The sequence below is a fragment of the Colossoma macropomum genome, unplaced genomic scaffold (genome assembly GCF_904425465.1).
Source record: "Colossoma macropomum unplaced genomic scaffold, Colossoma_macropomum, whole genome shotgun sequence".
In the NCBI taxonomy this organism is placed as follows: domain Eukaryota; kingdom Metazoa; phylum Chordata; class Actinopteri; order Characiformes; family Serrasalmidae; genus Colossoma; species Colossoma macropomum.
In genome coordinates this window covers 25,992,018-26,019,625 of record NW_023494800.1, presented here as the reverse complement: position 1 = coordinate 26,019,625, position 27,608 = coordinate 25,992,018, and the positions used below count along the sequence as shown (strand labels likewise).

The 27,608-nt window shown below is 39.3% G+C and overlaps 1 protein-coding gene across 1 annotated transcript; it reads left to right on the top strand.

The window, feature by feature from the left end:
• The first annotated feature begins 87 nt into the window (after window positions 1–87).
• On the top strand, window positions 88–23,951 carry shroom1 (shroom family member 1). The gene is given in 9 exon segments (XM_036587581.1): window positions 88–369; window positions 10,232–12,959; window positions 13,074–13,123; window positions 13,372–13,902; window positions 14,645–15,193; window positions 15,398–15,521; window positions 16,729–16,821; window positions 16,823–17,002; window positions 19,997–23,951. Coding segments are annotated over 8 exon segments (4,341 nt in total). The 5' UTR covers window positions 88–369; window positions 10,232–10,400; the 3' UTR covers window positions 20,252–23,951.
• Window positions 23,952–27,608: the final 3,657 nt, after the last annotated feature.

Below are 27,608 nucleotides of genomic sequence, written 5' to 3'. Positions count from 1 at the left end.
TTCGATTTGCAGTGAGGAATGTTTGAGCAATTGACTTTGCACTCTTCATAGCGCTAAGATGATGTCATGTCTTCACCTGCTGCTCTAATGGAGGTCGGAAGGGCAGTCTAGAGCTGGAAACTGTGAAGAAAACTTCACTCCTTTCACTCCGAGTGCTGATGTCATCCTATTTCCCTAAAGCTGACTTCTGTCTGTTGTGTGTGGGTGCCCACTCGCGAAGCTGGTGAAGAGAGTAAATAATGCATAAGTGAGTGTTCTCTGCCTTCACTTAATTATTAACAGAGACTTCTAGCCAACTGAAAAGGAAAATAACTAAGTTACGAAGCTAAACGGCTGGGTTGTCTGTGGATCTGTACACTTTGGAGTCATGTAAGTGTGCATTGCATGAAAAAGGGCGAGCTGTGTTTGATTTACTTGCTTATTAGCTTGTTATTTAAGCTTCTTGTGTCCATTATTTTTAGTTCAGATTCAGATTACATATTAATATCAAATGCGATCTTTTATACTGGTGTAGCTGGATATGTTCTGAGGAGAGTCTGAATTGCTTTGCAGTGGACAGTGAATTTGACTGACAGGTAGATGTCACTTGATCACTTGTCAACATCGACCTAGGCTTGCTGTTAATGTAATATGAGAATTTGGAGATGTTCTACCTCCTGGGTAGAATTACCTGCCATTTTTAGCGTGCTTTCCAACAGAATTGCAGCAGCGAAATGGATCTGGCTGGGTTGAAGATTCTTTCCCAGCTTCCAGTGGCCTAAACATTCTTAATGTTTCTAAGAATTTCCTGTGTGTTTGATGTTTGCCAGCATTGTGATTGTTGCTGTCAGGAAGTAACTTGCGATATTGTTTCTCTCTGAGGATTAGATATTACGTAAGGATGAAAATTAAACTTTGTTCTTATGATTTTGGATGAAAACTTAAGCATAATAAAGGGAGAGACCCATAGCAAACCTCATATTAGTGGAACTAGTGCTGCTGAGCGGTCAGAGCATCTACATCTTTTTGCCCTCGGGTAATTATGAGGAATGTCTGAAACCAAGGCTAATGTTTGCCCACCCAGCCTGCTGTACAGATTAAGTTTCTCATAAAGACACATGACATAATACAGTATGTGCTGGCCTTATTTGCTTTACCTGTGTCAGCTTATCTTGCACATTCCATTCCTTGTGTAATTGCCAGGCCACCAGGACACCGATAAGGCATTGGTAAGACTGCCATGCTAGCATTTAGGGGATTGGAAAAAAAAAAGCCCGGCCAGTCCAAACCGCTTGTGTGTGATGGGATTTTTTTGTAAAGCAAGTGCAAGAAAACCTTTAGCAAAAGCTTTCTGTAGTTAGTTCTCTTGGTTTGTTGGTTGTGTTCATCCGGCAAAAAATTAATGATATGATTAGTTGACGTTTTTTGAACGTAACAGTGAGCTCTAATGAGCTAATCCACTTCTATTAAATTTCAAAGTAGAATTTTGCCCTTGCTGAACCCTTACGTTTTTTGGGAAAGGGTATTTCTTTTGGTGGCCAGCAATATAGAACAAGCTTATTACTGCAGTTTAATCATTACATCACGTTTGTTTGGAGCTGCAACACTGAGGCATTTTGTCTCATTTACCATCATGCAACATGATTGGTGATTTTTTCCATCAGTCAGTCTGCTTAAAAACTATTCGTCCATTCAAACGAGACCTGGAGTTTAGGAAGGTCTCAGCTTTCCAGGTTTCAGGAGTGACCTAGAATCGTGACAGATGAGGAACAGCAAACATGACCACAATGTTATATTTGTTGTCTCACCCATTAAACATTTTAACCATTCATTTTAAAATGGTTAAAATGTGAATAAATCTTTGCTCTACCCACAAATCTGTTCCTTCATAGCAATGATTTTGAGGTTGAGCAAGCTTTATGGGACAAAAATTTCATTCAGCCTAAGAGAAACTGAATAGAGAGTAATAAAAATACCATTTCAAATGATTTTTCTTTTGTTTACACGTAAGGTCACACTGTTATAAATTGAGTATAGTTTTTTGTTGTGTAACTGAGTTAACATTTACATGCTGTTGTTTCCAACATGACTAGTTTCAATTAGCTCAAGAACATAGTCCTGCTCGGTAGCATCTTAAATGTGTAGCTCATTGTTATGTAGCGAATCTAAACTCTAAACCAAAATTCATTAGGTTAAATCTTGTTCAACCTCACAACAATTGCTACGAGAGGACGCATTCATGGGTGGAGCATAGATAGAGTCAGCTGTATGTGTGTCTGGAATTTCGATTATTTTTTATTTTTATGCGTATCTTCCAGTGTGCATGTCATCTTGCCAGTGCAGCCCAAATGTCATAGGGTCTACCAATAGGGCCTAATCAGAGATCATGGAGTTTTATTGTTTGTTTGTTTGCCTGCTATACCACAGAGTTTCTCAGGCTTTGTGCCATGTTGTACTGTTTTGTATTGTTGCTGTCTGCTGGCGTTGTCAAGACAGGCTGCTGTGAATACTGAGGTTACGATTAAGAACACCAGCCTTCTGTCTAGGAAATGGGTCATTTCCTCAGCGTTTGTTCTCTGTATCCTCTTGCCTTACCTTGTATTTTATTTAATGCAGGCCATTCTGTATTGTGTCCTTGGTTCTATGCGAGGCAGATGTCTTTCTGAGCAATGAATAGAGAAATGAGGAATTAAAAGAAAGATGTTTTTTGAATATGAATATGTTGATGTTTTGGAATAAAGACCTGGCTGAAGTTCATTTTTCTGTTACCTTTGCACAGCCACTTAGTTTCACAACGCAGAATATTCAGCGTTTATTTCAGTTGAACATTATCTAAAACGTCCCAGTATATAGAGGGCAACATATTCCAATTAAATTGCTCTTATAATTTCTCCATGTGAATTATATGTCTTTTGAAGGAGAATTGTAACTCTTTGCTTTCACATTGTTAGCACATCAGAACTCATTTCAAAATGTGCGCTTTACATTGAGTTTGTTTCAGCATTAAAAGTAATTGTGTTGTGCTCTATTTCTGGACTTTCTCTCACTTTATCTGACACCCAAGACTGTATTGCCAAGTTACTCACTATTATGTGGGCTCTTTTCTCTCTCACTCTCCCCCTTTTCTTTCCCTTTTCTCGCTCACTCTGTCTCGCTTTTTCTATATATGGGCTTACTCGGTTGGCCTCATTACTCCCTGAAGAGGAACGATTTGCAGGATTTGGGGCTTTTTTGTGTGCTTTGTGTTGAACAGCCTGGATTTTGGCTCATGGCTCATGACTCATGACTCTGTTTGCTCTGGTTCTCCTAGTGGGTGAACATACGTGTTTAACTGTGTGTAAGGAAGTGCACAAGAGTTTGTTGTTGTTAGACAAAACATTGTTCACGAACAGCTTTTGGGATTCAGGCTCCACACGCATCACCTCCTTATTTACATAAAGGTGATTTATGCAGGTCTTTTCTCTGGTGTTTACTGGGCACTTTTTCATAGGGGTGCAAAAATCCGTCATCACAGTGATTAGATTAAATTGCGGTTGAGGAAATGATTGAATCCGTCATCAGATTTCACTGTGATACAATTCTATTCAGTTTGATTTGGTTATGTATTCAAAAGTGTAACTTGAAGAACTATGTACACAGTAAAATAGGCTGTAACACAGTATACCACAAGTATTTTTAAAGTTGCTTGAATTTTATTTTCTTTTTGGGCAAAAAAAATGTTTGCATACCAGGGCAATAAGGCAATATTTTATCGTTATTATTACGTTATTATTATTACTACGCCAGAGTGCACTTTCCTGAGCGTATGTTTGATATCGCAAGGACACCAAACAACTGCATGTTTCATTATGAAGAAAGCATAATTAGTCCTGTTGAGTTGAATGTCTCCTGTAGTCTACTGAATGTCCACTGTAGTCTACTGTGACGCAGTACGTGAAACACAAAAATCGTCATATTCATATTTTCCATAGTCTTTTAAAAGTGCCATTACTGGTGAATTTTATCTTTTCAACTTAATCAAACCTCAGAAAAATGAAATATCATTATACATATTGTGTATTGTGGCAGTGTCTTCAAGTATTGTGAGACATTTTTGCCATATCACACACCACTAGTGCATACTGAATTTTACCATTAATTAGAGTTCTGACATTTCAAAATTCATGCAGTTGTATCATCACTTTCAGATTGATGCATCATATTGCATTTACATTTCTAAAATGTACTGTTCACTCCTCACTCCATACCATTTTCTTGCTTTTTTGTGATGTCACAAAATCTATTTAGCCAACAGCAGTTTAGCCCCGCTCATTCAAGTTCTAAGGCAAGTGTTGGTCTGGACTGCTTCCTGAATGAGGCAAAATACAGGGCAGCCAGTCAGAACAGAGGTCACTTACATCAGTCTTAAAATCAGAGTAACAGCCTGCTTAATTTGAAAAGATAAAGAGAGGTTGTAAAATGGTCATGAAAACATAGATAATGATGATTTTTCTTACACAAATCATACATAAACCTTAGGGAAAATTATAAAATGCAGGATAGGACAAGATAGGATAGGATAGGATAAGGGCCTTTTAATGAAGATCTTTTTGGTACTACACATATTTTTGTTCCATATATTGGTCCTTTACACGTGTGGTGGATTATTGTTGATAGCTTTAAATGTCTGGGTGAAAAGTCAGAACTGAGGAACTCCTTTGCTTGTGCCCTGTAATTCCAGACAGAAGTCGTTTCCAGACTGGGTCAGTATTTACAGCGGCTAGTTTGTTATTGTGGGGATCGCACAATCGGGCTGCATATTTCAGTGCATTTGCTGCAAATGTACTGTGGAATTTGACCCCCTTGTCCTGGAAGTCAACATAAAGCACTAAACATTGTACTGTAACATTAGAATGGCATGCACATGGTGACCTCCAGGTGGTCCTGGCCTCATAGCTGGCAGACCAGAAAATAAGTGCCTCTGACATCCTGAAACAGTCATGGAATTCCTCTAGCCTTGTTATAATCTTTTGACCAAGCTTGGACAAACCAGTTGACTTCCTCTGACTTGACTCTCTTAGCACGTTCATATTATGATTTTTTTTTAAACAAATGACTTTACATTATGTCAGGGATACTTTGTAAAGGTTTGTCCTCTTTCTGAGATTTAACTAAAATTGGCTGAAAGACTATTCTAGTACACTCACTGCACTCCATAAGAGTCCTCCAGATCTCTTAAAATTCCTAATAACACACCTCTTCATAATGATTTTACATATAAAGAGGTGCTGTTAGGTGTTGTAACAGAGACTATTGCTAGTTTTAGTTCTATAGTTTATCTAAATTTATGGTGTCGTTGTACAGTTAATAAAGCAAAAATTAAATTGGCACATTTAAAATTTGATTCTGAGGCAACAGTAGCTGTTAGTCTCAGAGGAGTGTTGTAAGTGCTTGAGGTTAAGAATAGCTTGTCCATGTTGTTTGTCGTAAGCCTTTGTGACTCACATTCATCTGGCAGGTGGGAATGGCAGGAAGTTGAAAACAACAGTGTTGCCCTAAGGTTTTTCTCAATAAAGAAACTACATGGACTTACATGTACAGGACTATGCTAAAGTCAAAACACTCAATACAAGTTATTTATTTTTCAGCGCCAAGCGTTTTATTCCAAAATGCCACCTATTTGTAAAAATTCTGGACAAAAAGAGTTTTTGTAAAGAGTAACAACTGATGTTAATGTAAAACACATTTTTATTTCTCTAGTAAAAGTCATATTAATTAGAATGCATTGACGCCACATGCATTTGATGACACCGTATACGCATGACAAGTCTAGCTTTGAAAGGTCTACCAGCCTGAAAAAAAAATCTAGGAGAAACACTGTTGTACATAATGTTGAGTTGTCTTCTCACAGTGGAAGGGTGGACAAAAACACCTGTGAGTTTTTTTCTGAAAATGGAGCTTCTCTTTCACCTCTCTCTCAAAGATGAAAGCTTTAAGTACTATTTATCTGATGATGACAGTTTTGATGGTCTACCAAGCCTTGCATAGTTGTGATGAGACCTAATTTCTCTGTGTCTTTGAATAGTTTTTTAAACTCCTGATTTTTACTTATTTTCCTTTGACGTTCCCCCTCCCTGTGCAAGTTAATCTTAAGAAATATCTCCTGTCAAATGAATAACTTGCACTTAATGGCTGCTTCGACTATAAATTAATTAAGTGAAGGGTGGTCCCTGTCTTTTTGCACAGTACTGTATACCTACCGAATAGTTTCAAAAGGCCTGTTGTTTCCTCTGAAACTTGAGAGTTCGGCAAACCCTCCGGTTGACTTAGTGGGAGAAATTAAGGACAACAAAACTGTTCAGGGTTATTAACTTGAACACCATGTTGAATCATTACTTTTGAGGCCTTACCAGTGAAGTGGAGCAGCTGGAAAGTCCTGATGCTATTTACCTTTAGCTGTAGTTTAATTTTTTTGAGTTTCCACAGTGTTTAGGTAGAAACTTCAAAATAATATTACATTTAAGGACCATGTTCATGCCATATTGATTAGCATGTGATTGCTTATAACATTGGTTATTGTTGTGTTTTTGAATTGAAGTTCTGGATCAGTGCAATGCTTGTAGCTGGAAAGACCTTAAAGAATCTCGCTGGGTCCTTTGTGCATAACGAACCCCTTAAAATCATATTAAATCAGAAATGTTAAAATAAGTTAGACGAAAAGTACGCCTTTGTAGCTGCATCCTCTATGATTAATGAAACGTGAAATGTAACTACTGGAAATTGGCTCTTTCATATTACTGGACTTTCTGCTTAGATAAATTTACTTCACTACATCTCTGGTTGATTAGGCTTGTTCAGAGGGACGGTCACTTCTCTAAGTGAGGGTTTCTACCGAAGGGTCCCTCCCCTCCTGCCTGGCAACTCTCCATGTGCAGAGAACTCTGGGAATGAATGGCGCCCAGGCCCTTTCTTTCTTTGAAGCCAGCCAGGAATGTGAGGCCTTTTTTCCCCTCTTCAGACACCATTATCAGCAGTGAAATATTCCCTCTGCTGGGCCTATTGTGCGTTTGCAGGGTGGACGTCACAGGCGTGCAGAGCCCGGCCTCTCAGCAGGGTTTGAGGAGAGCGAGGCCCGCTGGAGCTCCACTGTGTGCTAGCGGCCCAAGTAACAAGTCTGTAGCAGGAGACAACTGTCCAAAGATGTGCTTGCAGAGTGGCTTGAAATGGATCATTGGATCATTTCTTTTTTCGTTCTTGGACTTCTGGTAAGGCGTGAGATATTTGTTGTGTCATTTATTTATTTTAAATTATTTGATCATTGATCCATACAGTAACTAGTATATCTTCTATGAAGTTGACAAATTTACAACTCATGCTTAATTTCCCTTCTTTATGCAAGTTTGTATAAGCAAAACGGTCCTGGGGAGAGGTCTGGCTCTCACTTTTTCCAGCTGAGTGCTTCCTTGTGTACTTGCCCAGATCATTATGAATACTCTCGCTCTTGCACATGAACGCCCATGTGTACACATTGCAAAATATGAATTTAAGCCACAGTGTTCCGCAAAGAACAGTCAATTAAGCGATCACTTTACATCTGCCTTGTCATGCTCTAGTGGTGTTTAAACAACCCCATTGCCCCACTGGGAAGTTTTTATTTGGTTGCATTAACAGAGGACAGCGCTACAGCTCTTCAACTTATTGTAGTTATTAATGGGAACTGTTTTGTTTGTTGTATGTAATAGTAAGTGAAACATCTCTCATGTCGTTGTGTTTCCTGTTTCTGTGCTTTGTGTGACCTGTGCAGGTGCGTATCAGGAATAAGTGAAGTAAGTGTAGTTGTTTTGAACTATGATTAGGAACCTGCATGTCCTTCATAAGAGTCATGCATCCATCATTCATGTTCTCATGAGAGATTTTATCTCCACGAAGACAGTAAGATATAAATCTGACATGAATCTTGCAGCAGAAACACTTATTGACCTCTTTCTGTAACAGCCTAATCCTAAATGAAGTTTACCAGAGGAAGATATCGTACTGCATAATTAAGTACCATGTAGTATGTTTTTTGCTTGTTTCTGTTCTGTGCTTTGTATGACCTGTGCAGGTGCATATCAGGAGTACGTGTAGTTTTTTTGAACTATGTTTAGGAACCTGCATGTCCTTCATAAGAGTCGTGCATCCATCATTCATGTTGTCATGAGAGATTTTATCTCCACAAAGACAGTGTGTAAGATATAAATCTGACATGAATCTTGCAGCAGAAACACTTGTGTTTTTTTTTTGCTAATTTATATATATATTAGATAGATAGATAGATAGATAGATAGATAAATTACTATTTAGAAAATATATAGTTATATATAGAACTTTTATTTTTTATTTTACTTTTAATATATAGCTTTTTCAGGAGATGGATATAAAATTATTTACGTGTATAAAGATGGGGGAAAGTCGAAGAAAAGTGAAAGTAGATAAATGAGAGACATATGAGAAAATGGCACTTCTAGCAATAATGCAAGACCTGGTAGACTACCAAAACTGTCACCATCAAACAGATAAACAGTACCTTATAAAATCCTTTAAAGCAGTTATCGTTGAGAGAGAGGAGAGAAAATCAAGCTCAGAATTAAATTACAGGTGTTTCTGTTCATCGTCTTACTGAGAGAACACTCTGTGGATCTGAAAGGATATGTAGCTGTCAAGAAGCTCTTACTGAGAAAAGACAACCCAGAGTCCAGACCTCAGCATCACTGAATGTGTTTGAGATTACTTGTATTGTGAGATGCTGAAAATGTAACCAACTTCTAAGACGGAACTGGAGGCCTGGAAAAAATATTCGTACAGTTTTCTGTGGAAAAGCTGAAAGCAAGTCTCCTGAAAAGAATGAAAGCTGTAATAAAGACAAAGGGTAGACACACTAAATACTGAAAACAATAAGTTTATATTTAGTTGTTGAGGCCTCTATGTAATTTTCTGTTGAAATATATTTCCTGATTTTTCCTGGTGCAGGAGTTTGTACTTAATGTCAGTTTGACTAGAAATTAAATATATGAAGGGTGGTCTCTGATTTTTACACAGTACTTTAAATATTTTCATAGTTAACATTCATAGAGTTCCTCAACACTGTATAATCCATTTAGGAATTATCACATGATTAAGCTGAAATTATTTCACCCAAGTTGAAATGGCATTCCAGACATTTTTGATTACCACTACCCCAACTTGCAAGGCCCTCATTAAAGGTGATGTTGATGAAATCTTCACTGTTTGCTGCTCATTTGCCTATTATTTTTACAGTTCATAAACAACACTACAAGAAAGCTTTTACAATCGATTCTGTGTGTAGTGTGGGTATATCGCAGCATGAACATTTTAGGTTAGTTAGCAATTATTGTGAGTCTTTTATCCTTAATTGCTGAGTTTACAAATCCTCAGATCAAGGCTTGCTTTTTTCCTACAAGTATTCAAATCTCCTATAAAGATCTTAGTCATCCTGACAATGAGCTGTTAGGGACAGCTCAGTAAATACAGGCATTAGCCTTAGGAAGAATTCCACATGAATGAGACTGGAAAAGAGATTTAATTATAAACACCAGGGCGATCTGAGAGATACACTGTACCAAGCACTGTGCTCGAAAGGTATTTGGTCACATTCCTACATGAAGAAACCATGGTAGAACCATTTACATGATGATTTCCATTATAAAGATGTTTGGCTTGAATGTGTTTGAAGTGCATGCTTATCTACAAACTTGCTACTGTTGTTGTTTAACTTCTTGCCCAGTAGACATGCAATGTTGAGAATCTAACACAAACATGCTATTTTTAGTCAACACAGATGCCCTGAGCAATATATGCATATGGTAACGTAGCATGCCAGACCCGGTTATATCAAGAGCCTGAGACAGCTTTCATCTGTTATTGAAATCACATTACAGTCCAAAAGATAATGGTAGAACCTGATATGTTGCACTGATCTATTTTCATGGGACGGTGGCTTAATCTGTTTGTTCATTAAAACAAATGGAGCCTGCTGATAGAAGACAAAAATTGGCCAGTTAACATCATGGGTGTGAGTAGAAAAAACAGATTGCCTTATTAGCTATGCTACATGTACGGCTCATTAACTTGATAAATATTTGCAAAGAATTCTCATTGGCAGTAGCTGAATTTTGATTCAGTGTTTAGAGGTAGTGCAAGATACAGTTTACTAGGGAATCCTGCCAAGAAATGTCTGATCCTAATATAGTGTTTATATCATTTCTTTCTTCAGGTGCTGACAGAATCCTGTAATTTTTGTTCAGTGACGATCCTGAGAAAATGACAGTGGATGCTGGCTAAAGGACGAAGGAGATGTGACCTGAAAATATCGAGGGGGACAAGTAAATGTGTCTTTGTGTCTTTCGTTTCACTTGGATCCATGTTTCTAACTTGCACTCCAGATGGATTCCTACAGCTTCCACTTTGAGAGAATGAACAACCTCGACTTGCACCCTCTTAGCCTTCCCGTCAGTCGACTTTCTCCTGCGAAGTCTACTAGTAGCATAGACCAGTATACTCACCATCACGGAAAAGGGGACTCTGCTTATAGCTCATTCTCTGGAGGATCTAGCGCTCCTGACTATCCTTCACCCTTTCTGCCAGACGATTTCCACCCACATAGTCTGCACTATGCAGATCTTAAGTATGTGAAGGCTATATATAGTCCCAACATCCTGGAGTCAGATTCAAAGAGCATGGACCAGCTGTACCGTTCCATGGAGGCCATTGCACAGCAACATCAGCATCATCAAAACAATAACGGCTGTTCCCACATCAGAGATTCTCAAGAACATTCTACCCCTTTAACACCACCACCACCTCCTGCTCGTCTCGATAGCTTCGTAACCACCCGGAACCTTGAGACCTCAAGGGTGCGCCAGAGTCCTGAGGGGCAACTTGCAGACATTTCCTCCTTTAGAACCCAGACAGCTAATCCTGAAGCTCTTGGTCTGAAGTCTGACCCTGTCTATGGTCGGCGAGTTTCACAGCATTATCAGAAGGACCAACTGAAGCAAGACCTTGTGGATAAGATCCTTGAGTCAAAGTCAGCAACTCTTTTAAGCCGATTGCAGACAAGTCAGCCAGAACACTCACAACAGACGAAGGGCAGCCAGTCCGAAATTCAACGGAAGAGGTCACATTCAGCTCACGGGGCTTCGGTCACTGAGCAGCAATGTGCGATCCACTCCTGGCACATGGCACAAAACACGATCAGTGGAAGTATTCAACACAAAGGGCAGTTCTATTTTGTCACTGGCGTGTACAAATCGCCTGAGTCCAGCGTCCCACAGGCACAGTGTGCGGTAGAGAGTTCCGGCGCAGAACCCCACAGGCAGGCTGAACAGCAGAGGTCTCATAGTACGATAGAAAACATGTTCAAGAATGTTCAAGGAAGAAAACCAAGCAGCCCTGACGGCCCCAGTGGAAAACTGTTTTTTCAAGAGGAAAAAAAATTAACCACACCAAGTGAAGATAAGGAGCCTCCTAATAATCATGTGTTTAATTATTTCTGTAAGACCGAGAAAGGTGCTCAAAGTGTAGATGACTTGGAAGATATCCAGAGGATTGTGAGCATGGATATAGGTAGACATCACACCACCAATCATCCTATCTTCTACTGTGGCCCAGAAAAGAGCTTCTCAGCATCTGAAACATCTCAGACTAAGAGTATTACTGAAAACAACCAGAATGCACATGCACAAAAAGATGAAGCTGTAAACAGATCGACGAGACAGCCTTTAGCAGAGGTGCCAACTGAGAAGATCAGCAAAGAGAGCACTCCTCTCCTGTACCACCTTACTGGAGCCAACAGGGCCTCCCACATGAACAATGTCAAAAATGAGAAAAACTCTACATTGGGTAGCAAAGATCCAGACTGGGGCAAAGATAAGCAGAAAGCAGGAAAGGAATCTTCTGGGGGTGATTCAACACACAGTGAAGTATCTACAGAAGAGAAACTAAAGGAGTTCTCTTACCCATGCAACACCTTAGACGATTCCTTTAAAAAATATTACAAGGAAAAACTGAAGGATGCACAATCTAAAGTTTTGAAAGAGACTTCATTCAAAAGAAAAGATCTGCAGCTCACTTGGCCAAACAGAATTAAACAATGGTCTGACAAGAGGCTCTCTGTCGTACCTTCTGGCCCTCCTTCACAGGATGTGCATTCCAAGCTGGAAAGCCCTATGCAACCTCATCTGCCCAAGTTTCAAGAAACAGATAAAGAGACTTTGAAGAACCCTACTCAAGAGATTGAGAGACAGATTGAGAAGGAAACCATGAAGCAGCAGAATATTGCTCAGCCACAGGTGCCTCGAATTGGCTCTAGGAAGCGTCTGACCCCAGAACAGAAAAAACTGTCTCACTCTGAGCCAGAAAAACTACACCAACTGGCAGACAGACCTGTTCATATGACCTGCCGATCCCTTGGCAGTGAGAGTGAAGTAATGCTCACAGAAGACAACCTCGGTGAGCATGGCCTGGTTTCTGCCAGACGAAAGATGTTTGAGACAAGGGGACGTGCTTTGTCAGCCTCCAGCTTCTCAAAAAGCAGTCTCAAGCACCTTCAGCACAAGGCCTTGGTAGCATACATGGAACGGAAGACTGGCCATAAGGTGGCTGAGCCTCAGCAGCCAATGCCACAGGTGCCCAGCCAGCGGCACTCAACTGCTGGGAGGCATTCCGACTGGGGCCAAAGACCTCATTCAGCCAATGCAGCCTCCATAAAGAAGAAGCTCCTTAGGCCGCTCTCTGCAGGTCGCATTCTAGACTCAAGCTCCAATAAATCTGCTCAGTTCACCTATGCCCAACCAAATATTCACTCACGTCAGTCTAGGTGGATCGAGGGATCGCCACCACCATCAGGAAAATGTGCCTCAGTGGAGAACCTTCTAGATGAGCTGGAACAACCTGGCTCCTCCAGAACCTGCAGCACTTCAATACCCCATGCCTTCCATCAGGTATGTTGCATTTATGAATATCAACATAATGTGAGTTTTGTTTATCTACAGGTTCATTTTATAAATGCTGTTTTTTTGTTTGTTAATGTTTGTAACATTATGTATTTATTCTAGGCCCATAGACATTATGAGTCTTCACCTCTGCATGACAAGGACATCTCATAGTAAGCTTTTATTTCTTGAAGAATATGATGTAATATGATAAACTGTTGTTGTTTTTTCTATGTTTGAATCATTCGTCTTGACATTGTTGAGATTAACCTTTATTCTTGTGAATAGATAATTAGTACTAAATTGACTTTAAAATGATAAATGGATATATTTTTCTTTATAAAGTTCTTGATACTGAATTTATTTTGAATAGTCTTCAGGTGTTTTTGAGCCTTTTTTTACATGTAAATTGTGTCTTTAGTGCCCAGATTAAAGTGGAAGGAGAAGCACCCGTTTATAAGCACTATGCAGGATCAGTTCCAGACCAGCGGCGAATGCGAGTTATGGCTCCCAGAGGGAAATCATTAGAGGAACTTGGAGTGTCGGTGGTCATCAGTCCTAGAGCTCTCAGCAAGAGCTCAGAGCAGCTACACCAGCTCCCTGGCAAGCACTCTGGCAGTGATAAAAGAGATCTATTGTTTTTGACTGATAAACACAAACATATCCAAAGAAAACTCAAGCAAGACCATCAGGTTGCCGCTGAACATCAGTCCTCTAAGGAACCCTGCTCATTGGACCACTCATCCACAGAACTCCACTTTAGGGTCAGAGCATGCAATTCCTCCCCTGCCTCCTCTGGATCAGAGTTTTCTGCTCATGTTAATTGTATACCCAGTTGTGATGATAAACCTCCAGTGACTCTGTATGGCGATGGCTGTAATGGTAGAGAAGGCAAAGTCACATCTACAGCTAGTCCTCCTAGAGTAACCAGTGAAGACAACCTGGCTGTCAGGTATTAATTTCTACCTCATTCTCTACAAATCATATTAGGTACTAGGACATGAACAGTAGAAAAATGTTGTTACCATTGTCAGTTTTAAGCGGCTAAAAATCTGGATGATCGATAATGATGGCCAAGATAATATTACGTTTATATTTTACCTTTTATACTCCAATAATTTTAGTAAAACAGTGCTTTGCTGACTGATATGTGTGTCAGTTCTCAACTTTCACACTTTTTAAGCACAGTTAAGTGACAGAAACAATAATATGATAATAATATGTTGTAATCCTAGTATCAAAGCTACACCGAATGCTTTGCACTTTTGGTTTCTGTTTATTACTTCTTATTTTTGTTACTGATCTTCATAAAAAGCTTTTTTATCTTATAACATGTTATGCTCATGCATTTTGTATGTTTTTGTAGTACCGTGATGGTGTTTTGTGTTCAAATGCACCAGTTGAGCCTGTGTTATTATCGTATAGTCAAAAGAGAGTCCCACATATTGAGCTGCCCAGTGGCACAACTGTTTTAAGAAATTGTGAGTTCAACTCCCTGTAATGCCACAACCAATAAAAGGGTAAAAAAGGCTCTAATTATTGCTGTGTTATCAGCAAAATTTCCAGTCAATACCGATAATACAGTAGGTCTAACCTATATATTGGACAGGCCCTAAAGTATACTACAAAGTGTGAATAGTAGCAGCACAGCTTAATGTTTCATCACTGTTTTAACAGTGGTTTTTGTCTTTTAGCAGAATGAAGGCAGTTTTTCAAGAGCAATCTTCAACAAAGGCTGAAGAGTCACCTGGAGATGTGAGTGAGGTGCAGAGATGTAATATTGTCCATGAAGTATCCCTAAGCCTTGGGGTCACAACAGACCCCAGTCTGTGGATTTTGCCACCTGAAATAGATGACAATAGTTCAGATGAAGGTACTCAACATACAGCCACAGGTCAGTCTCAGAACACAACGCCTGCTGAACCAACTGCTTCAGAACCTGACACTGAGTCCAGCTTTGCAGTTGATAGAGATCATGAAACGAAGGAAAAAGAGAAGAAATGTGGACCTCTGGTGGCTGAGAAACCAGAAGAGGACAGTCCAAAGGACCATCCTCGGTGGGAGACGCTGGTTCAGGAAGTGGTCTCAGCAGACCAATCACTAGCCCGCATTTTATATCCTATAACTAATCGGAAAACAGCACTCATGCTAATGGAGCAGTTGTTATCAGAGGACACTCTTCTGATGGAAGAACACTATAAGAAAAAGCAGGAGCAGCAAATTAACAAGCCAGCTACTGACAGGTGACTATAAGACAGTGTCTTGTATATACGTGCTTACTGATATTCTTACGCTTAGTCCTATTATTTCTTGTCATGTTCACATGCATATAAGCATAGATGCCTCTCTATATAAATAAATATAACACTGTGAATAGATTACATACAATGTATAGACCCTGACTTACATTGCCACTTACATCATTGTCTTGTTACTCTTCTTTCAAGCCCTGAGATGACTGATGTTGATAAAGTAAACAACTCATTAGCACCAGATGAAGATGGCACTTCCCTGACTACCCAGGAGCAAAACAGACAGTACAGTGCAGGAGGTGATGTCACAGAGAAGAAGGTACATGTCTCGATGACTGCCTGAAACCTGACTGCTTCACTCTGCTCACTGTTCAGAAGAGGCCTTATATAGCACAGTTTTGTTTAGGCTCATTTTGGGTTGAGTTTAATGCGGCACATACACTACAGTCACATACACTAAACAATTAAATATACTACTGTTTAAATGTTTGTAATTAGAATTCAAAATGTTCTCAGTAATACTAAATACATTTTGCTGTGCACCTTCACAGGCTTTAGATAATTATTAGGAAGTTGTAAAAGCTGTAAACATCAAGAATTAATTCAGAATAAAATAAAATATCCAGAATGCCTCGTATTTCAAAAGTCCTGATTCTATCTTGAGGCAGATAAGTTTAGAATCTGCACGATCTGAATCAGCCAAGATTCGATTTTGATTTTTCCACCAAATTTGCACTTGGCAATCAGCTAGCTTATTATTTATTTTATTGTTTGTTACTCTGTGTTGCAATTTCATGACGTGAATAATGTGAGGCAGGTAGATGTTCTTGCACTGTATTTGAAGGCTGCTGCCACAGCTGTACCAAAATGTTGCAGCATAATTATACATGACTTAATGTGCTAAATAGCTAGTTGCCTCTTACTTTCAATGGAGCGCTTTGATTCATGTTATTTAAATAGACTGATGTTTTATTTATGAATTTAAAATGCCAGTTCGTCTTATCAAAGAGCAAATAATGTTATTTAAACTATATGGCCAAAAGTATGCAGACACCTGACAATCACACATATTTGAGCTTGTTGGACATCTCATTTCAAAACTATGGGCATTAATGTGGGGTTGGTCCTCCTTTTGAAGCTGTAACAGCCTCCACTCTTCTAAAAAGGCTTTACACAAGATTTTGGGGTGTGTCTCTGGGAATTTGTGCCCATATAATCAAGAGTGTTTGTGAGGTCAGACACTGCTCCCAATGCTTATCTGTGAAGATTCCATGGCTACATATTTGATTTTATACATTTGTTAACAGTAGGTGTGGCTGAAACTCCTGAAATCAATAGTTAGGAGGATTGGCCACATATTTTTGGCAATGAAGTATATATTGTGACCAATTATGACTACCACTTATTGTGAACATATTTAATAAAAAAGCCATAAAAATTCATCTCTAAAACTTTTAGAGGTGTCTGATCATTTTGACAGCATTTCTACCTTGTGTAACATTCTTGTCCTATCATGTCTAACACAGAGGCAGCTGATAGCCCGTATAGAGGAGCAGCTGAAGTCTCTGGAGGGTTTGCGGTCCTCACTGCAGAGTGAGGAGAGAGAGAATGAGGGTACGGGGCGACGCCATTGAGGCTCTAGTGCGCGAGTGCTGCATGCCGGCTGAGCTGGAGCGCTACACACAGTTCATCGGAGACCTGGAGCGGGTTGTTAACTTACTGCTGTGCCTCTCTGCGCGTCTGGCACGCGTACAGAATGCCCTCAGCACAGTGGATGAGAACACAGACGCTGAGGAGAAGGTGAGAGTATTTTTATCAAATTTAAAAAATCAAAATTAGAAATAAAAGTAGTTAAAATTATTCTGTTTCTTTGGATAGAATTGTGACGATGTCTTGTTAATTGCTGTGGTTTAAAGTGGCTCTGTTGCTTTATTTTGGCACCTCCAGTCTGTTTGTACACTATGTTCAAAAGTTTGGAATCACAGTTCAGACGTTTGGAATCAATGGGCCTCATTCACTAACCGTTCGTAAGAGAAATTTCTTCTTAAAACCCACTTACGCAGTTTTCACAGAGATTCTGACATTCACCAGTGTTTCCTTATTTGTTATTTGTTCTTAGGTAAGAACAGAATCTACACAGACCCAAGAGCACAAAGGTGCGGACAGTTCTGCGGTTTAGAACACGTCATGAATCTGACAGTAGGCTATTTCTTAGGACCTTTCTGAAGAAAAAAATTAAGAAAAAACTTAAGAAGATACTGCTGAATGAGGCCCATTTTCTCAGTAGTATAAAGGCAAATTAGTAGCAGATTTCTGCTCTGCTGTGATCTGATTCTAACATGCTAATACTGTGCATCATGACAGGTTTCAAATAATCTGTGAAATTTTTCAACAGTAATATATGATTATTGAAGTTTTATGTGTCCAAAAATAAGAATGGAGCTGTAGTAGATTTTTAAATGAGCAGTGATGATTCTGATATTATAGAGAAAGCTGTCACACATTAAGAATATAGTAAAGGCTATAATAAAATTAACATCCAAAATGCTTTAAAATGATTTGGAATGGAATCTTTATTTGAAGTGAAGGTTCTTTAAATCTTCTAAAATGTTCCTCACACTCTTGCAGCTCTTTTTCAAACATTGTTCTCTAGGGAACCAAAAGTGGTTCCTCTATGGCATCACTAAAAGAACCCTTCAAGAGCCGAATTTAAAAAAGACAGATAATTTGGGTTTTATTTATGGTTTAATAACTTGTTATTATCCCGCTATACCAAATACCATTTGTCTAGTTTCTAATATTTAAGTCTCCATTGCATGACTTATATTTTATATATAAAATTTTTAATATGACTATTTTGAGCCCATGAACAGTAGTGTATGTTGTGCATTATCGTCTACTTAATGTATTGCCTTGGGTGTTTTCTGTTTTTTCAAAGCAGCTGTATATCAGCTTATCAGTCTTCTCACCACCTAATTATTTGAATTAGGTGTGCCATGGGCTTGGTTTAAGAAACAGTCAGCAGTAGATAGAGAGAAGTTTTTTACATGGTGAAATCAAATGGGCCTAAATGTGCCTAAAAATTAACATGAATTTCATGAGTATGTGAGTTCCTCTGATCAGCCATTGCGCTTTTCAGCCAGGTCATGTATAAAAGTGAAAGGTTTGCCTCTGTACTCTGAGCTCTGCTGCTTTAATCAGCAGTTCCTGGTAGCGTATCACCGAAACTGCCCTTTAGTTTCGATGGATTTTGCATCTGCACTGCCCTCTGGTGACAAATATTTGAGCACCTCTGTCCTTTTACATTCTGCAAATATTAGAGGATGACACTGTGTGGGGTGTGTCAAAGCCTTCACAAACCTCATGTCTTTGTTTTCTGGATTGGTAATATTGACTTAAGGCAGTTGATAATTGAGGCACATGTACAGTGTACATAAGAGTAAGGGCATAATAATTGCACAACATACAGTACCTGACAATTCAGTCTAAAACTGTTTTAACCATAAACATTTAACAACACTTACCAGATATCACAGTCAAGAAGCAGCTGGCAGGTTATTATATGATTATATGACTGATATTTAAGATATAATTGACTGATTTTTGCTAACTTTAATGCTATTTCTGAACTGGCACCTGTCATTGTACTTTTTGCACTAGTGCTGGGCAATATATGGTCTATACCAGTATCTATTTTGGTTTTGGTTTCATAAAATAGTATTCATTTCTAGTATCTGCACAATGGATAGAAAATGAACATTACCTTCATAGCTTTCTGCTCCATAAAATAACACTGTCTGTACTGCTATGTAGGTATAAATACACAAGCATATATTCAAATAGGGGTGGGCAATATAATGATATGGTATGGTGATACGTTATGTCACAGTACTTCTTAGTATATCATTAGTATGTGGAACACTGAATAATTTCATGTAAAAGATATTTCTTTTTGCAAACAATTAATTAAACCAGCATAGTTGTATTGATAGCGTTTTATAGCCTTTTTTAAATGTGGTCCTACTATTTTGCTGGCCCATTTATCCAACTTGTTTGCACACCTCAGAAAAACTAAATTGTATAGTACATAAACGGCGTCCTTTACACCACTCTAGCCAATGCTTTCATTATTTATAGTGATTTTAGGCTTGTTTGCAGCTGCTTGGCCATGAAAACCTGTTTTATAAAACTCCTGACAGTCCGTTCTTGTGCTGATGTTGCTTTCAGAGGCAGTTTGGAACTCTAGCATGTGATGCAATGAGAATAGGCGATTTTTTTGTTTCAGCACTTGGCGGCCCCGCTCTGTCAGTTTGTGTGGTCTTCTGCTTCCTGCCTGAGCTGCTGTTGCTCCTGGGCACTTCCATTTCACAATAGGAGGACTTACAGTCCTTAACAAACTCATAATTCAAAGGATCCAGTGATATTTGGGGAAAATGTGCACAGATCAAAACATACTGAAATATACCATTCATTTTTCTCATTGAGAGACCTGATTCTCATTTTAGACCTGGATTTCCTTATTTGGGCATAATGCATGTCTTCAGTGGTTCTCAATCTGGTCCTCAGGGACTCCCAGAGGTCCACATTTTTGCTCAATCTCTGTGTGTTGCAAGTTGGGATGGAGCAAAAATGTGGACCGTCTTAGGGTTCCCTGAGGACCGGTTTGAGAACCACTGGTCTATGTCAGTGTCAGAGATAAGTGAAGTCTTATCTTAAGATTGATTAAAATGGTAATAGTTCAAAAAGTGTATTCTTGACTGTAAGTCTCAGCTCTTTCATTCTCTTCTATAACAGCAATCACTGGACAACAGACATGACCTCCTGTGCAAACAGAGGGAGGACGCCAAGGACCTGAAGGATAATCTGGACCGGCGGGAGCGCATGGTGTCCACCTTCCTTGCCAAGCAACTGACGGACGCCCAGCTGCAGGAGTATCGATGCTTCGTCCAAACGAAGGCCTCGCTGCTCATCCGCCAGAAAGACCTGGATGAGAAACAGCGGCTGGGGGAAGAACAGCTGGAGGCACTGCTCAACAGTATTCCTCCATGAAAGGTTTCACGTTTTTTCGCACGTCTCTTCTGCCTCTAAGTATTCTCAGCCAGCGATCCCCAGCTAGCAGAAAACTATTTGCTGCTGAGACTGCTTAGGACTTCACGCTGTTGGAGTGGACTAGTTAGACTTGCTTTGCCAATTCAGTGGCAGTAAGAGACCTATCCCAATTTGTTTGTTTTTTTTTCGTTCATTGTATTACTATTTTATGTTGTACTACTTGGGCTTTAGGTGCTCGCTTCACATCTCAGCAGTCCGTCTTTGAAAACTATGAAAAGCTTTAAGTTGGGGACAATGGGTAGAAAGGGTGGAAATGATAAGGAACACACTCGCTGATGCCTTTTTTCTTTTGTAGCGCTTAATTTATTTTTTACTCATAAGGCACTCTAAATGAAGACCAAAAAAAGGTAAATAAATAAGAGAGAAAAAAGCACTTTGATAATGTAACTGCACGTACATTTCTAACCTTATTAAAACACTGGTATTACGGTTATTTTAGAAGCATTATTGCAACCCTTTATATATTTATTTGTATCGATATTGAGTCTTAATTGTTTTTATTGACATTTTAAAGCTGCGTGCATGGATTTAGTCGTCCTGTGTCCTGTAATTTCACTGGGTGGTAATCATGTTCCTTTGTACTGGATATAGAAACTGTACAGATCAAAATGACATTCTGAAGATTTTCGTCATGGTATCTATCCCAAATTACCTGCTGTCCCTGACTGTTGAGTAGTTCCTAATTTTAAAGGCTGTCATATAAAAAAATACATCATTTGAAAATGACAGCTGCATTGTACATTTTGTGAACATTTCACAATGAATGGACCAACAGAAATGGTGCACAAATGACTTGGAGTAAATTTCGTTAACATACATTAAAATATTTTTCTTCTATAAAGTTATCAGTCCATACAAGGTTTTGTTATGACAGTGCTGATCAGTTGATACTATTGAAGTCATTTGCTATGAGAAAATCAAAGGAGCGTTAAGCTTCTAATGGGACCTCTATAAAAATGTGTATATATATATATTATATATATATATATATTTATATATATATATACAAATAAGATGTGGGCCTACTAGAGATGGCACCATACCACTCTCCGATACCGATATTAAAACCTTAAGTGTCAGTCAATACCAATATTTTTAAAACTACAAAGCTTTAAAATGAGCTATTTGATTTGAGGCACTTCAGTTAAGATCTAAAAGTAGGCTATCATGCTCAACTTATTTAAGCACTCTACTTCCCCCAGGAAGATGTACATAGCTAACAACATCGCATCGTACAATGCGAATCTGTGGTATTTCAGAGTAGATTTGGTATAGGATTGGATCGGAATGACTACGTTTTTCCCCTCTTAAGCTGGTATAGACCTAATATAGATACCTGGTATCAGATCAGTGCCATCTCTAGGGACCACACAGTCACTAGACGTGAATGCTCATGCTAACCCGTTGAGCAGGGGGAAATGCTTTCCTTGTCTGTCGTTCTCAGGTCAAACATGCAGCTTCCTTACCATTCTAATACAACAACAAACCATCTGGCCATCAATGTCACTGAGAGCTGTGAGCAAGAGCCAGTGAAAGAAGATTGAAGACCCAAACATGAAAACTCCTTTTTACTCCTTTAACAGCCAATATACGTAACATTTTGTGACTGTTTTTGCATCTCTGTGATGCTAATTAATCAATTTGCTCAGTCGTTCAGGACGTAATCATGATTTGTTTTTGTGGTCCAGTTGCTGCACCTGTTTCGGTGCTTCAGTTTGTAATGGGGTTTAATGAAAGAGGAAAAAACCTGTTGAAAGATCTACATTGCTACACTTCATTAAAAGCACCCAATGACTTGATGTCGTTGTTGGTAATGCAAACAGAATTCCCCTCATTGTAAATGAACATGTTTCCACACTTATGAGTCCAATAAGTGACACTTTGTTTAGCAATCAATACTCAGTTACTGTCTCAGCCAACGCAAACATGTGCAACTATGAAGTGCTTAGAAGAGCTTGATCCCTCTTTAGTTGTTCACCATTACATATAGATTATTGCATATTTTGGGTGCTTTGCTGACCAAAGTCTTGACCCAAACTTGGCTATAACGAGTAACGACACCACTATGGTGAATGAACAATTTTCTATGTAAGTCCAAATTTGTGAGTTAATCTCTGATCATCTCCTGACATTGTTTAGTAACAGAGTTGGTCTGAATGCCTCTACACATTTTTTTCAGCACATTTCTGCTGGGGATTTATAGCCATTTGGCATTTTCGGCAGACAAACAAATGGATGTTTGTTTTGGCTTTTGTACAGAGGGTGGCCCCCAAAGCTTAAGCGAGCCTGTTCTCTTGTGGGCCCGTGTTTATTCGGCTGCGAGGAATTCCAGAGGCATGCGAAAGACCACTAGTGTTTTCCACACAAACACGACAGCCCACCAGCAACAAGGCGGCACATTCTTTTCTTTAAGAATCCCTGGATGAGTCTCTGGTCATGTACACTGCCTGTCAAAAGTTTTGGAACACCTAGCTTTCCAAACATCTTCAAAAATAACACGTTACAAACAGCTTTCTGTTTAGTAACACATTTTATATGCTTGTTTTAGGTGTTTAAACCACCTGTGCCTTTTCAGTATGCCATAACGTGTTATCCTTTCATACCATGATGTGGGTCTCTGAGCTGGCTGAGCATATTCACTTGATACGTAGGGGAGAGGTGGGGGTGAAACATGATATTACCATGATAACATTGAATTCATGTTGACTTTGACAGTAGTGTGGAAAAGTGTCAAATCATTGTTTTGGCAAAACCTGCTCTTCATACCAAGTAAACGCTTTGATGAACAAGTGTGGCAAATAGGTGTTTATATTAAAGAATGCCACCAAAATGTCTGTGTAACTGAATGGTTAAAATGTTAACAAAGCAGTTCAGAGTGGTTTGATGTGAAGTGCTCTGTTCTAGAGAAACTTCAGAATTGTTCACAGTGGTGTGATAGGAACCAGACGTTTGAAATGGGTAATGCTTCTATAAGCTCCCTAACAGAAATCTGTTACATGAAATGGTTACGAATGTGTTGCCTGATGTCAGAGACATTGTTTTCTGATACTTTTGAGAGAAGGTTTAGGCCTCAACCGTTATTTTTTCACTATAATTATCAACATTACATATAAAAACCCACTTGAGACATGTAGTACCAGTGAATTACAGAGAGATTTTAAAAAATATTACAGAAAACTTGCAGGTATGTAACTAACAAGTAACAGTGAAAACCAAACATCTCTCTGAAAACATCTAAAGGTGTTCCCAGCTTTTGACAGGCATTGTCTATAGATGGGTGTTGTGTACCACATCCTTCTTTTCTCATCTGCCATTTAGTAGTGGTTTAGGCTTTGGTTTTGCTTCACAATTCAGCTCTGTGGGCAGACCTCAGCCAGCCAGGAGTTGTGCAACCCAGCTGGAGGCAGATTGTGTAACAGAGGAGGGGAGTGAGTGTATATTTGCGGCTTGGATCCCATTAATCTTCTTGAATGGGTGTTAATATGTTGTAGTGTGTCATTGTGTGCTTCAAGTATCCAGATGTTGTGTTTTGTGCTCTTTCCTCATCAAAGCACTTCAACAAATTGTTTGTAAAATGGACCATATGAATTCCACTGCTTTTGTTATGTGAATAAATGACATTGTCTCCTTGACTGCTCAACGTGTGATATTCAACTTTACTAAAGTTTACTTTAGTTTTGAACTGGAGCTATGAGGCTAATGTAGCTAACGTGTTATGAAAGCTCACAAGGCACCGATTAGCTGCAACTATATAGTTTATGTAGTAGCAGCCATCTTTAAGCCACAGTGACTACACTGTGTAAGTACTGTGTATTTCACTGCCCACTAGTGCACAGTGATGCAATCAAAACTCAGATGTTTCAAAAGCAAGCAAAAGTAATTTTATTTTGGTGGAAGAGTACAGAAAAACAAGAATTCAAGAAGTCAACCAATCAAATTTGACCTTTTTTTTACCTTGTTAACAAATGTAAAATTTTATATTAAGCACAATTCATGATATCATGTCTTGTATTTAGAAGACAAAATTGTTATTTCTCTGTAATCATTAATTAAACCGTAATGACTTTAAAGACAGTCATTTCGTTACATTACTGTGCACCATCATGCTTCCCCTCCCCCTTATCCTCCAGCACCTCCTGTGCTACCACGATGTCATCCCCCTCCTCCAGTGTCAGTGCTGAGGGTGTGCAGGAGCCTAAATATCCTGTTTTACCCAGAAATGCATCACATTAAGAAAGAAAAATACATGCTAGTGTTGCCCCTATCATTGGGAAACCAAAAGAGTGATCCATTGCGATGCCATAGCCATTCATGGCTAGGGAGTCCAAGAAACCATTATTGGCCTTGCTCTCTGGGTGGATAGGATGGTCCTCCATCCATCACTCAGTACTGTATTTGTTACCAGTGTTAACAGCAAGCACGCTGAGCTGTCCAGTGATGTTGCATCAGCAGCAGTTCAAAAAGATGCAGTGGCTGGTTTCACCTAACTCAGAGTAAGCATGTGCTAGCCTTCACCCTCCAAGTGTTGGCAGTATCATGTGATGGGGCAGAGGTCTCCAACTATGGTCCTGGAGAGCTGTCATCCTGCAGAGTTGAGTTTTCAGCTGTATCCAATAAGCTGCCCCATCCCTTACTTAACTCAGATACATCTGATTCTGCCAATCAGGGACTTGGGAAGAGGTTGATCAAATTGTGGTTGAAACTAGGCTCTGCAGGAAGGTAGCTCTCCAGAACCATGGTTGGAGACCGCTGTGATTGGGGGCTCGGGGTGTGTGACTAAATTGGAGAGAGAATTCAAAATCAGAATCAAATCAGAATGGACCTTTTCACTTTATTGATTTATGTTCCTGGTAATATTAAGCATAATTTATCACATGGGAGACCACAAGTTTGATCCATGATGATGCCACAGCCATCTATGTCTGGGAGTGTAACATATTAAAACAAACCTCTTCTTGTATCTTTAGTCAAAGTGTAGCAACTTTTGGCTGCCTTAATAACCTTTTGTGACTTTTTGTTTCATCACCATACGTAATTACAATACTAACCAATAATATCATGTTTCATGTCCGGTCTCACCACCCCCATCTATCATCAAGAGAGAATGAGAAAGAGACCCTCCGTGGTACCATGTTTTACTTGGAAGCAGGAAATACATCACAGTACAAAATGAAAATACATCATGATGTCTGATGACTTTAAATATGATAAGTCATGCTTAACATGACCAGATACATAAATTAACACAGTAAAAAAGGTCAGTTTTGATTTTGAAAGACTTTTTTTTTTTTTGCTGCAATCCTGCACTTTTTGCCCCTCTCTTAAACATCATCTGAGTTTATTTACATCACTGTGCAAAAGTGGGTGCGGACAAATCATATTAACCACATTATCATCACCTCCCCCTCCCACCACTTCCTCACTAGGAAAAATAAGCCAATTTTGATTTGAGGTTGATTTCAATTTGAGGCAACTGTGTGATAATCTAGGCGTGCAGTTTGCACCATGCTAATTGGTACGCTACCATGATTTGTTTGCTAAGCCTGCAAGAAGCACACTTTGGACATCATACATGTCTTGGCTGACCAACTACATCTGTGAAAAATTGTGCAAAATTGATTTTTCACATAGTCATTACTTGTATTTCTCCCCAGCTGTGACTGTAATACAGTAGCTGTCCTATAAAAAAATGTAACATTATGTTACTCATGCATGAGCGCGTGCCTGCACTACTAGCCTTGCTTGTCTCCTAATGAATACAGCACGGAGGAATATTTGCTCGGTCTGGGGGGCTGAGAACAGGCCGCTCTTTAGCTGGAAGGGATATGACATCATGGAAGCGGTCTGGTCTCTTCTCATAACGTCAGCCTAGAGGGCTCAAGCTGACTGCACCAAAAGCTCTTACAGATGCTGCTGTTCTGTAGGCACTCGCACACAAGACCAGTGTCCTCTTTCCCAACATTACAGCTCAGTCACTGTAGCAGAGCTGCAAAACTGGCCTCAGATTAGCAGCAAAAAGCCATGCCAAGTTCACATGTCTTTGAGGCCTGACCACATCTGCTCAGCTGAGCTTGAATTGGTTCCCACAACTAAATGAAGAAATACCCTGAAAAGAAAGGCTGCTCACTGCAACACGCTGCTTCTCGGGCAGAGTTTATGCTAGATTCTGCAAAAGGGTGTGCGGATCGATACGGAATCAATACAGAAACGTTGACACTTCCGATCCTGAGAGTATCTTTTTTACAATCGATCCTCACAAGATAATATTGATACTAGGTGTTTTCTTTTAGCAGTAAATTGAATATACATCAGTGTGATTAAACTGATGGTGAATAAGTGAATAGAATGATCATAGCATGAAATGTGTAGGAACTACTTTTCTTTATGCCCGCTCTCTGCTTCACACACACACAGGCACAAACAGCCACAGGAAGTGCAGTAAGTACTCTATAATGGCAGATCATTTGGAGTTATTACCCTAAACAGACAGTTTATCCAGCAGTTTATTAATACTAATGCAATGTTGTTTTTAAATATAATTTTAATGTCCACCTTTTACTGGTTTTCAGTGTTGAAAATACAAAGAATTTCCTCTATTTGGTGTAAGTATTGGCCTTTGTATGGTAAAAGAAAAGCGGGATCACTAGAGATGTTATAAAGGAGGAGACAGCTCATGGTTGGAAAATGAATGGGAAAGTTGTGACGCTCAACATGGTGTCTGTTAACTGTAACCCTAAACCTACCCCTACCCCTTTTTAGCCCTTCTGTAAAAAGAGACAATCATCTTGCTGGATAAGCTACAAGCAGGGAAAGTGTCCCCTCGTTGTGGAGAGATGTACATAATTGAGCTGGTTGCATTGTGCATTATTTGAGTAAACCGTACAAACTATTTATGCTGTTTTTGTCAGATTTTACCAGTCATTTCAAATGTTTCTGAGATTTGGCACTCAGTTTAGGTCTCTTCCAATTCAAAGAGACTAAAGTCTGAGTGGAAAAAACTGCCAAGATGGCGGGGTAGACATACATTCTTATAAGGGCTTTGGTCTCGCCCATCCCTGCTCCATAGAACCAGCCCAATCTTGGACAATATGATCCAGGAGTGGAGAACTGAGGACCAGAGTCCAGCACAATTTGATGTTTGCCCTGCTACAATACTCTAACTCATTAACCAATGAGTTTAATCAGGTGTTTGTAGCAGGAAACCACAATCTAGCCCTCCAGGACCAGAGTTCCCCACCCTTCATATAGAATTTCCTGACTTTTCAATCTTTTTAAAAGTTTTACTAAAGAGTCAGTT